The sequence below is a fragment of the Lagopus muta genome, chromosome 5, assembly GCF_023343835.1.
Source record: "Lagopus muta isolate bLagMut1 chromosome 5, bLagMut1 primary, whole genome shotgun sequence".
Classification (NCBI taxonomy): Eukaryota; Metazoa; Chordata; class Aves; order Galliformes; family Phasianidae; genus Lagopus; species Lagopus muta.
Genome location: NC_064437.1, coordinates 49,007,728 through 49,023,022, shown reverse-complemented (window position 1 = coordinate 49,023,022; position 15,295 = coordinate 49,007,728). Strand labels below are relative to the sequence as shown.

General features: G+C 41.3%; 1 protein-coding gene and 1 long non-coding RNA gene across 9 annotated transcripts in view; one reads left to right on the top strand and one right to left on the bottom strand.

Annotated features, from left to right (window-relative positions):
* Positions 1-553: 553 nt before the first annotated feature.
* LOC125693759 (uncharacterized) lies at positions 554-15,290 on the top strand. Its single transcript, XR_007377240.1, has 4 exons — positions 554-1,109; positions 6,492-6,620; positions 6,939-7,011; positions 13,564-15,290. It is a non-coding gene; the product is annotated as an uncharacterized LOC125693759 (long non-coding RNA).
* Positions 2,197-15,295, bottom strand: part of C5H10orf71 (chromosome 5 C10orf71 homolog) — a 27,875-nt gene continuing 14,776 nt past the window's right edge. For 7 of the 8 annotated variants that reach the window (XM_048946012.1, XM_048946018.1, XM_048946016.1 and 4 more), the window contains 2 exons: positions 9,713-9,878; positions 2,197-8,111 (listed from right to left, as the gene is read on the bottom strand). In XM_048946012.1, the coding sequence (XP_048801969.1) occupies positions 3,364-7,935 (4,572 nt within the window). In that variant the 5' untranslated portion in view covers positions 7,936-8,111; positions 9,713-9,878 and the 3' untranslated portion in view covers positions 2,197-3,363. The remainder of the gene's footprint in view (positions 8,112-9,712; positions 9,879-15,295) is intronic. The other variant, XM_048946019.1, reaches the window with a different exon arrangement.

Below are 15,295 nucleotides of genomic sequence, written 5' to 3'. Positions count from 1 at the left end.
CGTAGTGTGACAGTGAGAACAAAAAGCATTGGGGCTGCCCCAGAAGGAGAAAGGCTCAAAGTGAGGAGGCTCCAGTGACAGGGTCTAGCTGAGGAGCACCTATGCTACTTTCTGGGCCCGTGTTTGTCCCTGTCACACTTGGCAAGGAAGATCCATCACTGCAACCAAGCCTGGGAGCAGCCAGGAATACAACACGGGAAACAGAAACTGCTAGAGAAGAGAACAGTGAAAGCAATGGCCCCAGCCCCTCTCAGCCTGCTGTACTTCTCTACACACAGAGCCATAGGCTGCTGCAAGGCGGAATTCAGCTCTGTTTGCCTACACATCCCTTCACTCTACTTTAACGTCATGGTCATTAGCATCACAAAACACTGCTTATTTAATAAACATTTTAGTGATTATTGCACATTTCCCACAGCTTCCTCTCCAAAAGAGTTCAATTAACAGCTGTCATCTTGTCCAGAAGACCTAGATTTTCCACTACAGCAATGGAAAAAGAAACCAAACAAAACAGAAGAGTGCAAGGGGGGGGGGGGAGGGGGGGGGGGGGGGGAATATTTGTTATTTGAAAAGTTATTGTTTTGCCACCTTTTAACACACAACCATTTTGTGTTCACCATCATAGACATTACTGCTGTCTTATACTGACATGCAAATAGCAGTTCTATAGGTGCATAAAATGCATGTATATTTAACTGTAGAATATTTTTTTTTATATGCATATATATAAATAATCTGTCTGCACCTGAAGCAACACTTGTGTAACAGCATTCACTCCATGTGTCAATGCACTCTGGGGACAAGTCTGAATACATGATAAGAATCATTTTCAGATTTATTTTCAAAGACCTCCGGCTCTGGGTTTGTTTCATTTAGCTACAAATTCTCTTGGCCAAAATTCTCTGTGACACATTCTAGAGGAAATGCTAAATCACTGCCTGAAACAGTGATTGAGCACCTGGTGGGAAGGCAGGGCCAACCCACGGGACCAGAAGGAGTGGAGCCAGGATCCACCCCTTCCCACATCTCCTTTAAGGGTTGGCAGTGGAGGTGAGGTTATCTCCTCATCAGGGACTGGAGATCCCTGTCAACCCTGAGGCCTTCCAAAGGTAAGCAAATTTTCTTCTCTGTTTCTGTGTCCATGGCTGCTGCTTTTGGGCTTGTCATTTGCTGAAGCCTAGGATTGTGTCAGACTGCTGTTATTGCTGTTCTTTCCATCGCATTATAGCATTAAAGCGTTACACACACCCAAGATTCAGTTTACTGTGACTGTAGATCCTATTAGTTAACAGAAAGCATTGGCTAAAGGTGTTTGGTATTCAGATTAGTACTGACTCCTCTTCAGACACCCAGGCTTCACTTTGCTGTCACAGAATTTGAAAAATTCACTCTGCTTTCCTCACATACCTAGCAGTTGTATACTGGAGGATACAATTTTCCATAGTGAGAGAAGAATCTGGAGAGAGGAAAAAAAAAAAAAAGCACAAAAGGAAAAATGTGCACATCTACAAAACAAACAAAAGTTAATCAAGCTAAAGGTTTGTTTGTTTGTTTTAATGCAGTTCTATGTTTTGCTAATCAAATTACCTTTTTTTTTTTTTTTTTAATGTGTACAGATACTTTTTATCCAAGACTCCCCTGGGAAAACATGCTGTTATTCTGTTTTTTGAGAGTCTGCTCACCTCGTGACTTCTGGCTCTTAAAGTTATTTACATTTGTGAGATCAAGCAACAAAAAAATGGCTTGTACATTCTTCTGGGCTTTCCAATCACACAGGTTCTTTGGAAAACTTTAATAAATCTATTTATTGATACTTTGATATGTAGATGACATCCTGTCCTACACTGGATAGGCATTATGTTGTATACAATGAAAGCAGATACCAGAGAAGTACAGTGTAAATGGCACTATGTCAGTTTGGTGACTTATTTGTGACCAAAATAAAGGAAAAATATTCATAATAGGAGACATTTATCTTAATTTAACAACTTGATAAGTGATTCCTGTTTCTGAAATGCTCTTGATTTCCAAATAGTTAAATTCTTCCAAGATGAGCTCTGTTCTAGGGGAGAATAGGTTTTCTGAGTTCCAAGTCAAAGTTCATTGAAAAATTTTAATGTCTGAAGACATTAAAATACTCCTGTACTTCAATTTTGATAAAGGAAAGCTATGAAATGAGACAGGAAAAAAAGGGGAAACCATTACTCCAAATATATATTTATAAGCAGACATATTACATTCAGTTTTTTTCCATCTTTTCACCAAGGTTCTCTTATTATCTGTGATGATAAAAAATATCTTAAGCAAGGATGAGTCATAGTTTGATATAGAGCTTTCAAAGAACAGTGATAATCCTTTTTCAGAAATTAATACTTTGGATGTTTGTTTGTTTGTTTGTTTAAATCACAGAATGCATGAAAACAAAATGAAGAACAACATTTTTCAGATTTTAAAAGTTAACACTGTATTTCAGTGGGAGCCTAACACCAAACCAAAATGAAAAGCATTTCAATTATATCAAGCAGAGATCTTTTCATCCTAGCAAGAAGTTAAATACTGTTATGGGATTTTATTCAACCTTGCTCCTTACCAAAATATTTTGGGCCAACTATTGAGAGAAGTAGAAGTTTAAAGTTGCATTTTAAATAACCCCTGATGCTAGAGGAGCGTATTTGGAAATTATCAACAAATATAAAGAATACAGCAGCATGTTAGTGGACACTACAAAAGTATATAAGAAGTCAAGAGTAGCTGCAACAGTATTCTGGTTGTTTAAATTTTTCTTTGGTATGGCTGTTGTACTGTGCATCCAGTATACGATCTTCTAGTTAATAACATCTGGTTAATCAATGTGAGCAAAAAACGAATCTCAGGTTTGTGGCATGTTTGTAGCTTTCTACCTGCCAGTACAGTTCAAAGGCACTGAGTGAGGAAAGTTCAAGAGATGCAGCATCTCTTTTAGTTCTTAGGATGGACAGGATGGTCTCATAGGCTTTACTTTCTGTCATATATCATGCAACACATTTGGGCAAAAGAACACTTGCTTTGGCAATTCCAGGCCATCCTAATGGCAAAGCAGCAGTAGCAACAAGCAGTGGCTTCATACTGTTGTGTTTATTTGTTTAGCTGACATTGCCCCTTTATCTCACTGGTGATTTGGGGCTCACTCAATTTTACACTTCTTCAGAGAGACCATCTCCTCTCATCTTTCAGCATGATCATCCTTCTTTTTCCTTCCCACCCAAACCACAATGAGATTCAGACATAGTGTTGTACTAACATAAAATCTGTGTGTGCTCGTGTGTGCATGTGACTGTCCAAATGGATCTTAACACCAGCTGGCATGTTTTGTTACTTCATTTTTCAAGATACTCCTTCAGCAGAAAAATTATCTAAATTAGTGAGAGACACTAGGGCTGTATTTGGGGTTGAGCTTATGTCCTTTCCTAAGCAAATGTGAGTTTCTTCAGTATCTTGGCTGCAGGAGTGAGAGGCTGGTTCAATACAGGGCTGGTTATCCACATCTCCAGAGTATCTGTAGTCCTGTTGATCATCTTTTGGTAGTTCTGCTGGTTCTCTTTGTATGGTTGACATTAACCAGGTAGATTCCGAGAGCTGAGAGGGTGATCTCAGCACTGCTACAGATGAAGCTGGTAAAGGCAGTGCTCTAGGATAGGAGGCATAAGGAGAATTCCTGTTTTCTGAAGATGAGGGTTGGTATACATTTTCTTCTGAGGAAGGGACTGAGACTTGAATATACTTGCCAGTTTCTGGGTCATAAAAAGTCTTTAAATTAACTTCAGCTGGTAAATCAACTACATAGTATTGGCCAGAATCGGGGTCTTGGAGAAGTTTACGCTGGGTCAAAGAAGGAGAAGGGCTTACTGCAGATGCACCACTAAGTCTTCTTATACTAGTTTCTGGAGAAGTAAAAGTTGAGTGAGGAGCAGGATGGATAGAATACCCCAGTGGTGAGGGAGATGCTAGTGTGTGTCCAGAACGAGTAACTTTTCTCGCTGCAATGTCTGTATGCTCTGTCTGATGCTTTTTCTGCTGCTCTTCTATTTTCTTCCTCCTGCTTGCCAGCTTTTTGGCCCGCCGCAGAGCCTTTTCTGTTTTTGGTGGCACAGCAGGAGGCTTGCCCGCTCCTCTCTCCCCTAGTTCCAGTCTCTCAGCTTCCCCTGCAGAATCAAGTAGAAGATGCCTCTGTGTTGAATTGATTATTTCTTCTGCAGATGTATCAGTTTGACTCTTCAATGCCATGTTCAGTAAGGCAGGGTTTATAGCACCTTCTGTCTCTCCAAGGCTAGAAATTGTTGGTTTCTCTGATGGTAAACTGACAAGAGAGTGCATTGTGCTTCCTGATCTGGGGCTTGTAACAGCAGAGCATTCATTGCTGTCTAACAAAACTTGTGTATCTTCCATGTCTAGCATGTCCTCTAAAGCTTTGTGGGATACAGAAAGATATGTATGGTCCTCTGGTATGGATTCTGTCACAGGGGAAATTGTCTCTGTAGTTATTATTTTTTTTGCACAAGAGCCACCTCTGCGATTAAATAAATGATGGTTCTTAAAGTAATTTACCTTTCTTTCTGTTGGATAGCTGGGGCTGTTTTGTGCTTGGTCATTTTCTGGACCTAAATTTGGTTGTGTTAAGCTGCGTCTTGCCTTCCTAATCTGGGGCTTCTCTTTATCTCTGCAGATACTTTCCTCATTCATTTTCCCAACTTCATTTAACAAAGCACAGGTCTCTTCATCTTCTTCCATCAGCTTCCCTAACAAAAAGCTCTCTGAATCTTGCAGAAGATTGGGGTCCAGTGTTGCTGAAGTAGATCCAGACTCACTGGCATCTCTCCCTCTGTCAGTTGCTCCTTCCCTCACATCCTGCTGCCTTCTGTGCATCGGTGCCAACCAGCCTTGCTCCGGGGCATGCAGCGCATCCTGGGATTGCTTGCTGTGTGCAGCTGGGAGTGCAAATCTACCTTCCATTTCTTTATAACTGCTGCTCACTGTATCATCTAGAGAAAAGGATCTAAACAGAGGCATCTTGACAGCTCTTATTACCTGAGGTGACCTGAATGTATTATTTTTGATCATAAACAGACAGGGTTTGGCTGAACTTGAAGATGGTTGAGTTTGTGGCTCCTCAGACCTTGGAGTGGATGCGTCTTTTATGCTGTCAGAAGCAGAATCCATGCCATTGGCTTCTTCCTTTTTCTCTTGTATTAGTTTTTCTTTCATCATGCTCCTCTGTTCATTCTCAGTACCCTCCTTCCTCTCTGCTGCACCAGTGCCAGAGCTGACACAAGCATAATACTGCAGTTTGTCTTCTCCAGCTGCATTTCTTCTTTCCTTGTGGCTTTTCTTACTTTCTACACTCATTTCAGCTTTAGTCCTCTGGCTTTCTTGAAGACTTTCCTTCTCCACCAGGGGTTCTGGTGAAAGTGGCTCCTCCTGAAATGGCTGCTCTACTGTGGAGATGAAAGACTGTTCAGAAGAACTAGGGCTTCTTTTGCCTTGTGCTTCATGGCCAGTGACTGCCATGTTGGTTTGGATGTCACTGTAAGGTACACCCTCTGCTGGTGAGAGTTGGCTTGGAAGTGTTTTGAAAGCATCATTTTCATTTGGTTTACCAGCCTGTCTCTCCTTTTCCTCAGCTTGGAAACTGGGATTTTGCAAGGGCTGCCCAAGTGTTCTATCTGTATTGTCTCTACTGTATAGTTTCATTGCTGGATAAGGCAAACTTTTTCTTAAATTGGGCTCTTCACACTGATGCCCTAACAAGGGGTGGTCCTCATTACCCCTTGTATTTTTAATCAGATCTTCATGTGTTGAATGATCTTGCTGCAAATTGTCTCCAGTCTGGTGAAATAAAAAGTCTGCTGTTGTCTGGGGTGAACTCAAAGTCAGGTAATTGTCTGTGAAGTGTCCAGCTAAATCAGTTTTATTGTTCTTTTCATGAACACTCTCAGACAACACCGAAGTTATATCACTCAATTCATCTTTCTCTGCCATCTTCATGCTATTTTTTTCTTGCAAATTCTCCTGTATACTTTCCCTAGCCCTATTTCTATTTTCCAAGACTCTTAATAGAGGAGAAGGGGTGTAAATAGTCTTAACACGTTTACGTACATCTTTCAAGTTGAACAATAGACTTGACGCTTTTGATTTGTAACTGTCCCGAGACCTGTAATCACTAAACACACTCCCTTCATCGTCTCTCTCTGACATGCTCTCAGTGGGAGGAGGTGTGAGAGGGATCATCTCACTTTCCATGGGGTCCATCTCCTGTTTTGGTGGTATAATGGGTGTTAAGAGTTCAGTGATGTTAAAAATGGGACTGACTGATCCAGGAGAGTTTGCCTGTTTAATCAGAGGAGTCATATCCTGATCAGGTTTGGCTCCAGATGCTTTTTCAGACAATAAACATGTTTCACTGCTGGCTGAGAACTCCTCTGAAGTTCGTCTTCTCTCTGATGCCCTTTTTGTAGCCCTCAGCCTCCTCCAGGGAGGACTGGTGGTGTTCTCTTCGGTTAAGGTGGCTGGGAGCCCTCGTGGAGGTGGAACAGGTGCCTGGGATAGAGATGAGGGGGAAGCCATCCTGTGAGACATGGACTGGGGTGAGATGGAGGTCTGGGACATGTCAGGAGGGGAAAGTTGATCTGGAAGCGGCAGGGGTGGTATAGGAGGAGCTTCACGGGTGGGCGGTGTTGGGGGATGTGGGGGAGCTGGGAGTGGAACTGGCTGAGGGACTGAAGGTGGCTGAGGAGGATCCTGGTGCACGTGGATCCTAGGTGGGGGTACAGGAGGAAGAGCAGCAGGAAAATCAGTTCCAGAAGGGAGGGGACCATGAGGTACAAATACAGCTGGGAGGGGGATACTAAAAGCAGTTTCTGGTGGAGTTGGCTCCCTCTGAAAATCTTTCTTCTCCTTCTTAGTAACAGTGGCCTTGACGGGTGGCAATTTAAGTTCACATGCATGAGATCCTTCAATAACTGGCACTTCTTCAAGGTATGTAAGACTTTCCTTTTTTGTTATTGGATCAACAAATTCCTCTTTTTCAGACAATTTTTTATGATGGACATTCCATGATTCAAAAGCACTATTCTCACTGTGAAGAAAATTGCCTTTTTTTGCTGGCTCATTAACTTTCAAATTTTTGTTTTTGAAAGCATTTTTAGATGAACGAGAAAAATTTGACTTGGCTACTTTTGACATCTCAATCAGCACAGGATAACAACCATCAGAACCACAATAACTCATATCTATTTTATTAAGTCTTTTCTGTGGCTCGTGTTTGCCACTGACATGGTGGCTATCTTGACTATCCTCAGAAAATCCAGACAGTTCCTTGTGGATGTTTAAAATGGCTTTGTTATCCCAGCACGCCATATCATTTCCATGATTTAATTTACATCTTTGAAAGCTATTTTTAATGGGCTGCTTGCTGGCTATCAGAGAATCTCCTGACCCTTGATTTGCAGTCTTATCAAATGTCTTAATCAGTGAAGACACTTTTGAAACGTGTTTATTGTTCCTTGGACCAGGAACTGGCAAATTCAGCTTTTTCCTTTCTGTACCAAGGGTGTTATTCTTGGCACTCTTTTTCTCTTCTGGAGCACACTTTGGTAACTGCTGGAATGTTGAAGCCCATATTGCATGTTCATTGTTTCTTGCTGCTAGCTTGTTACAGCTTGCTGTTAATTTGATGGCATGGTTTAATGCCCCTGGATGAAATTTAGCAGAGAACTGGTGAGTGAAGTCAGGTGAAATGGCAAGATCTGGTTCATTGTAAGAGTCTTCAAGTTCTGCCACGCACAGACTTTTGAAAGCCCGATCTGTGAGGCTGCTCACCTCGCGGTCTGTGTCATCCAGGAGACTCCCAATACTTGAGGAGTCGCTCTGTCCTTCTGTATGTTTTTTATTTCCCTGCATTGTTCATGGGAGTCATGAATGAACTATCCAAAGGATTAACACCAGGTGTCGAATGGGCAGGTGACTGTGTTGTGGAGTTCCAGTTGTTTGCAATTTATAAATATAAAACAATTCCTCCAGTCAGTGCTGCAGCATACTGATTCATCTTATGGAACAGGTGAAGGAATCTTTCTTCTCTGCAAAGACAGATTATGAATTATCATTTTTATATAGTAATATTATTAGAAAAAGACTATTTTCTAGATAGATTGGCCACTGACTAATTTGTTGCTATATGTACTTAAAAAAAAAAAAAGCTAGGAACATGTTAGACAGTATGAAAAACAATTATTATTTCAGTCAATTTGGGTAGTTTGCAGTAGATAGATTAGTTACTGAAAAAGGCCATTACAATTCCTTACTTGAGTTCTTAAAGACATAAGAGCCAAATTTCACTTTCCTTTGCTTACTTCCAACACTTTCAAATGCTGTGGAGGTTGGCTTTTTTTGGCCAGGATGAATAAGTAAATTCAGAAAAAGAATGTCAGTGTACATCAGTACACACTATGTCTACAGAAGTGAGCCTTTTTGTACCAGTCAAGTTTGCTTTGACAATTACCAGCCTGAGCATGAGAAAAAAGAATGGCATTGTAAGTAAAGCATTAAAAAATAATATAAAAAGTAGTTTGCTGTGCATTACGTGTTCCAAGAAAATACTGCTGAGGGAATATGCTTTAGCCACCCATATTCAGATATGGTTGGGTTGATGTATTGAAACCGAAGAGGCTGCTAATATCAGTTTAGCCAGCAGAAGGCAGGAGCGTCTAGGGGACTCTGTAAGTCCCAGTAAGGGAGCGCAGGGAACATTTGGTTTCACTTCCAGAACTGATGGCAGTGAACGATAACCCATTCAACACAATTATAAAATATCAGTCTTCCTTTAATCTTTGACTGCAGTGTGAAAGCAGGGTCCACATCAAGGTCTATCTTTACATCAATCTGGAGACAGACTGGGGGAATCCTTGGGTGGAATGAATATAAGCAGTAGACCCTTCAGCTATGCTTGAAATGTATACTCTAAAACCCTTCATGGTTTACTTTCTTAGCAATTCAGATAAGTATTCTCAGACTGAACAGCTTGAGCAGGCTATTGGCTAACTACAGTGACATTAAGTTTAGAAGCATATTTAGGAGCTAGATAAAACCCACTCCCTAAAGGAAGTCTGATCTGTATTTCCATTTCCCAGGGGAATTTCATAATTAAGTTGTAATGAGCTGAAACACCGAAGTTTCCATCCAAATTAGCATCCATCTATCCATTCTATACAGGTGGAGGCCATCCTCACCTAGAGTTTGGATCCACTGTAGAACCGAGCAATGAAATACAGAATTCAGCTCCTCCAATTGTCCAGATCCACATCTCCACTTTGGCTCAGATCTGTAAGACTCCTGGAAATGGCACATCTTTCCCTATGAGGCCTCAGTACTAGCAAATGTGAAAAACCAGAGGAACTGCGATTTCTCAGCTGAGTTACTCAGACACAGTTCTTCAAATGAAAATGCTCCTTACCTTCCTTCTCTACTTAAAAAATTCAGCCAACGCATTTATAAACTGAAATTATCATAGTGAATCTTGATTCTTGTCCTCCCAGTCATAAAATCCCAATGACTTAGAAGAGCTAAATTAGATTAGCACCAGAAATAAAATTAGCTTTTTCCTTTTATGCTGTACAAAGATTTTCAAAACTGAGTTTTGTTTCTATCACTCCATGTAATTTTTGGAAATACAGGTGCATACCCGCCAATTTTGCTTCTCATCTCTGGAACTTCCTCTCATGCTTGTATTTGGTTTCATCTCCAAGCATCTTTAGTGAGGAGGTAAAAATAATCCAATGAGGTAGCTTCGGCAGAAGTAGTTTATTGGGATGTTTCCAATCTCCAGCATTTTTGATCTTACGTGAATTCTGTAATTTGAAAACATTGAAGACGTTTGTTTGCATGGGATAAAGATCTTCTCACACGCTATACTCATTCATTCATTTGTTCATTCACATTTTACAACCATTTCAGGAGTGACTTAGAGGATTTCTTACCAAAAGAGTCACAATGATAATAACCTGATAACTTGAAGGTTTGGTAGCTTGTAGGAATCAGGTTCCTAGCAAATAACTGGCACAACCTTCAACACTGGTAGCCTCAGCAGAGGGTTGTGCCATATGGCCTCTTCCTTGCTGCTTTCTGCCTTCCAGTTGTGCCACCCTTTCAGAAGGGCTGCAGAGGAAAATGTGTATTTCCACTCCAGATGCATCTGACTATCTGCTGCCAATGGCGATAGACAGAGGTCCATCTGCTAGACTAGGAAGTAAAGATGCTGAGACCTGAAAGCCCATCCTTTTTTCTGCCTCTGTTGTAAAGGAGAGGAAACATAGACAGATGGTGTAGTGAGGGGCAGTAAAAAAAGGAATCTTTGTGCTTCCACACGCAAGTCAAAGGACGCTAAAGGAAAGCTCAGTTATGCTGGACACAGACGGCTGCTTCCTTTTAGCTGTGCAGAGCCCTGGATCTAACCCTTGCATGTCAATATTTATTTCCCACAGGGAAAACTGCCTGGCACTAAGGTAAGGCAAGTAGGATATAGGAGTAGGTACAGTAGATTTTCCTGAAATAAGAGCCCCCTCTGAGGAAACTTCTGCGTAAACCTGCAGCAGCCATAAAAAAGCCTGGAGAAAGGAGCAAGAACTTGCTCACTGGGATGGTCATCTACACCTTATCTGAGAATACTGTTATCTTAAGGACAACCCTGTACCCAACAGAAATTTTTATGGTCTTTTTAAAGTTTTTTGGCTAAAAAATGTATATGTAAAAGCAAAGAAAGAGAAAAATGACACATTTGGTTGCAGCCAGATGTAGAAGAACATCCTCACCACAGAGATATGTGATGAGTTATCTCTTTGCTCTGAGGTTAAATTATGATTTTACGGCTTCTGTGGTACTCTTAACTGTGCAAAGCCAACACAGCTGTGGGAGCATATGATTATGTTCTGGCTCACTCATCAACAGAGCTGTTGACTAAATTCCAGTGGCACAATGCTTATCACTATTTATTGGTGGTGATGTCTGAACTAGGAAGAAGCTTGGCTTTCAGATCTCATGGGCAGAGGTCTGAAGAGACATCTTGTCCCTTGTAAACTGAGAACATTTGCTGAAAAGTGAGTAGGATAACAATAAACACAGGGATCATGAAGCAATCCCAGCAATTATTTTCCTAGATGGAGTCACTGTTATAAAAACTACTCAATGCTGCTGACTGAAGTAGGCTAGTCTCTGTCTCTGAAACCCTTTGTGAAGATCCTTGTCTCAGCAGGCCATACTGTTAGTACTGGGGCAGTGTAGTGTTTAAAGTGGGGAAATGTATCCTCTTCAAACGTTCAAGATACAGGTCACTGCAAGGACGGGATTGAAACAACAGCACTGTACTGGTCTGGCTATCATTTACATAGGTATGATGGCAGCTTCTGAACTGCTGAGGAAAGAAACTATTCACAGTCTGGTTATCTGATAAAATCATATTTCTCTACTTTTTTTGGACAAATATAGCAGTCTGCAAGTAAGATGCAGTGTTTATGCTTAGCTCAGTATTTACTCAGTTCTAAAATTTCAGATATGTAAATTTAATCTATTCAATTTCCGCATAGTGAAAAGCAAAGCTAAACATACGAAACTCCTTGGGAAATGCTGAGGAACATGTCAGATACCAGGCACTGGGTATCATCTGATGTAAGCTACTGAAAAATTTTGCACAAATGTACAGATTTCAAGGAGTTTAATCAGAATTTAACCCTCCTTCCCTTTTAAAAAGAAAAAGAACTTTTTCAGTGGCTCTTTTAAGTGTCTAGCAAGTTGTGATGAGGAGGTTAAGTTACAGAGACTATTCCTGGCCTGGCACAGACTGAATGTCAACTGTTTTCACTAGGCAGGAGCTGGGTGAACCAGCAAACTTGGCTGTATAGAGTGACATCACTGCTGCTGCAATACATGAAGGCATGGTTTGTTCTTCCACACCCCCATGGGCTGCTATTTGGCTGAAATGTTTTTCCATCTCAGTGGCATTTTGGCAGCACCCTTGCAAGTTACACAGCAGCCTGAAGTCATCAGCACTGCTTCCCCCTGAGCACGGGAAGGGAAGGTTTACTACTTTTCTTCATCTTTGTGAGCTGTTTTCTTTACGTAGTGCTCTTTGTATATGCATCCATCCACAAGGAAGCCCCAAACCCAGAGATCAATGACTACTGGGTAGTAGAGCTGCCAAGAGTGCATGTGTTGTTGGTCATCCTGGGCTGTATTAGAGCTAAGTGCTCCCCTCTGAATTGTCCTGCTGCCTGGGCATCTCCACGAGCACTGCTTCTTCTGACCATTACTCAGGGCATAAGCTCTGGGGGAAGGATCACAGCACCCTCAGAAAGGAGAGAAGCTGCTTGCCAAGAGAGACAGTGTCACTTCAGCCACATTTCCCCAGTCGATCAGGAAAGGCAATTTCTGGATTAAGACAGTTAAAAGGTAAAAGCTCTTAGCACAAGTCTTCCTTTCTCTCATCCAGCAAGATCACTTTCATTTATACTCTGTGGTCATAATGAACAGACAAAGTGTGTTCACCTTCTTGGTAGAAGAGATACTACATTGCTGAAGTACAAATACCTGCAACAACCAAAAGAAGATGGAGAACTGGGTCTGCACAGTTTACAGTGCAGTCTTCAAACATTGAAAGGAAGTAAGAGCATAGAACAAGGTGACTTTAGCTATTCCAGCATCTGATCATTGCAAAGATCAACCACTGGAGACTGGGGTCCATTCACCTTGAGAACTTGGCCTAGCAATTGTGTCTCAAAAAGCTTGTCCTGGGCCAGAGAAGAGGAGACGCTGTTCTTGACTTTGGGCCAACTTCTGTTCTCAGTTACACTCGTATAAATCTAGAGTCATGTTACTGACGTCAGTAGAATAACTGAGAACAGAATTGGTGACTCAAAATACATCTACTTCCTAAGCCGACACTGGTGCATTATCCAGAAGGCTACCGAAGTAACTGTAGTCATAGTAAAAAGAAATCCAACATCTCTCCAGAGCCAAACCTCATCCCCATGTGGCATTCAAACCAGTACGTGAAGGAATAGGATTTGGAACTTATAGTAAATTGCTATGCTACCAAATTGTCTCCTTTATAGCCAGAACGTATTTGTGGTAATTTTGATATTTTCTGCAATTATAACCAGAGTATCTAGATCTGAGAGTGGCGCGGTAGACGTGGTGCAATCCCAGACTGAATTGCCACTGTGCGACATGACAGGCCATGAGAAGTAGCACGTAATATATATTTGAGTAGTTAAAACTGTCTATTATTACTGTTCTTAACTCAGAGAGGGCAGTTTTGCATTAATTAAAAATGCTCATTTTATTTCCTGCATCAAACAATATCCTGAGGGTGCTGTGATAGGGAATGTGGTCTTGTTTTGAAGTTTCCCTAAGTAAATATTCCAAATGATCATAAAAATCTACTCCAACTATTTTTTTAGAGGAAGTACTGTTAAAATAAATATGAGCATTATTTTCTTTGTGCTAATCAAACTAATCAAAATAGTTTCTATTTTTCTGAAGAAAAAACAGCTGAAGCCATTTTCTCTCTGTGAGTTCTACTGAAGCTGGTGTTTCTGCTATCTGGAACTGGGGGCTCATCAGACCTGCAGCTCAAAGAAGATTGTTGCAGCCTAGTAGAAGCATGAATGCAATTAAGGTATATACACAGCTGATGACCATGTGTTACGTACCCTGCTCTGTGTTCTGCCTCCAGAGAGAACCTTTTCCAGGCCTCAGCTGGAATGTTTATTTCTTCTGTTCAGAATGCAAACCTTTAAGCACTGAGCCATGAAGAAAAATGGGAGGAACAAAGACTCCTTGCAATACTTATGGAGAATTATGGCAAATCTATTTTTCTCCTTCTGGTTCAATGGCAAAGACCCAACGGATATTTCCAGCTGCTCTCTAGGTTGCCAGTGTCCTCTATATGTCCCATCCTGTCAACAGGCCTGTCTAGGCTAGAAGGAAGAGATGTCTCTCAGACAGGGTTGCACTTGAACTGAGGCCTTCTTGCAACCCCTGCTCACTTCTTCCACTACCTGAGCCCTGTCCCTTGTCTTTGTAGAGTCACTAACATACCGAAAGAATGGAAAAAGGCAAAGGTGCAAGGCACATAACTTGGGCAGGTACTGCACTTGACAAACAGTACAACTCTATAAGAATCACTAGGCAAGAGCATGGTGCTCCTTCCATGACTTCCAACAGAGACAAGTGACAGTTAAGCAACTGAACCCAAACAATAAATCTCTTGGTATTAAATGTCTGACTGGAAAAGGCCACTGTCTGCAACTACACCAGTCGTTATACTCCGGGATATTTATACAGCTCCCCAGTAAAACGGTATGTGTACACCTCATAGTTATCCATAGAAACTCTCATTGTACAAGAAGGAATTCTGTCTCATTTACACTTCAGTAGCGAATACTCAACTTCAGCTGATTAACTTGCTCAAGATCAAACAAAACAACTGTAGCAGGGCAAGGAACCTAACCATTATATTCTGAATCCCAGAAGAGGTGCCTAACCTTTGGCTGTTAAGGCAAAAAAAGTGTCTTTCTACTGCCCTTCCTAGAGCATGGTAGTTTATCACAAGCTGCTGCAAGAGCAAGGAAGAAGCTTTATGGTATAAAACCCTTCAACTCAGTATGGTGATGCAGTTTAGCATTACATTATATAGTGAAAATCAGGCAGATCTGCAGGTGACTGTCATACTGCAAAACCCCCATGTCCTCCTCAGGTTCCTGACACCTGTATCTCTTTTTGAGATTGTGAAAAGTCCAGCCCTCCTCGTCAGTTCAAAGTGATGACTGACACTGTATTGGTACTGCCCTTTTATAGAGCACTGACAGGATTTTGGCTAATTAGACAGTTATTCACCTCCTTTCATTTAGACTCAAGCAAGTCTTAGAGGATGAAAGTTGAGTTATTACTTTCTGAGCGCAGGAAAGGAGATATCCCTACAGCAAAGCAGTAGAGTACTGCAGTACTGCAATAGCTAGAGATGAGGGAAGAGGGAAAACATGGATGAGAGAACCTTGTTACCTCGTAAAGGAGTGTGCTGGACAGTCCCAACTTTAGTCAGTAGAAAATTGTAATGATATTACATGTAAAAGCATTACCATACCATCTGCACCTTCAAGTTTACACTCAGACCACTGAACCCTCTAGGCAAGGAGAGACTGACCTGCACCCACTCACATAGGATACAGTCTCAGGAAATAACAGGCTTGCAGAAAACAAGATTTTACAGATG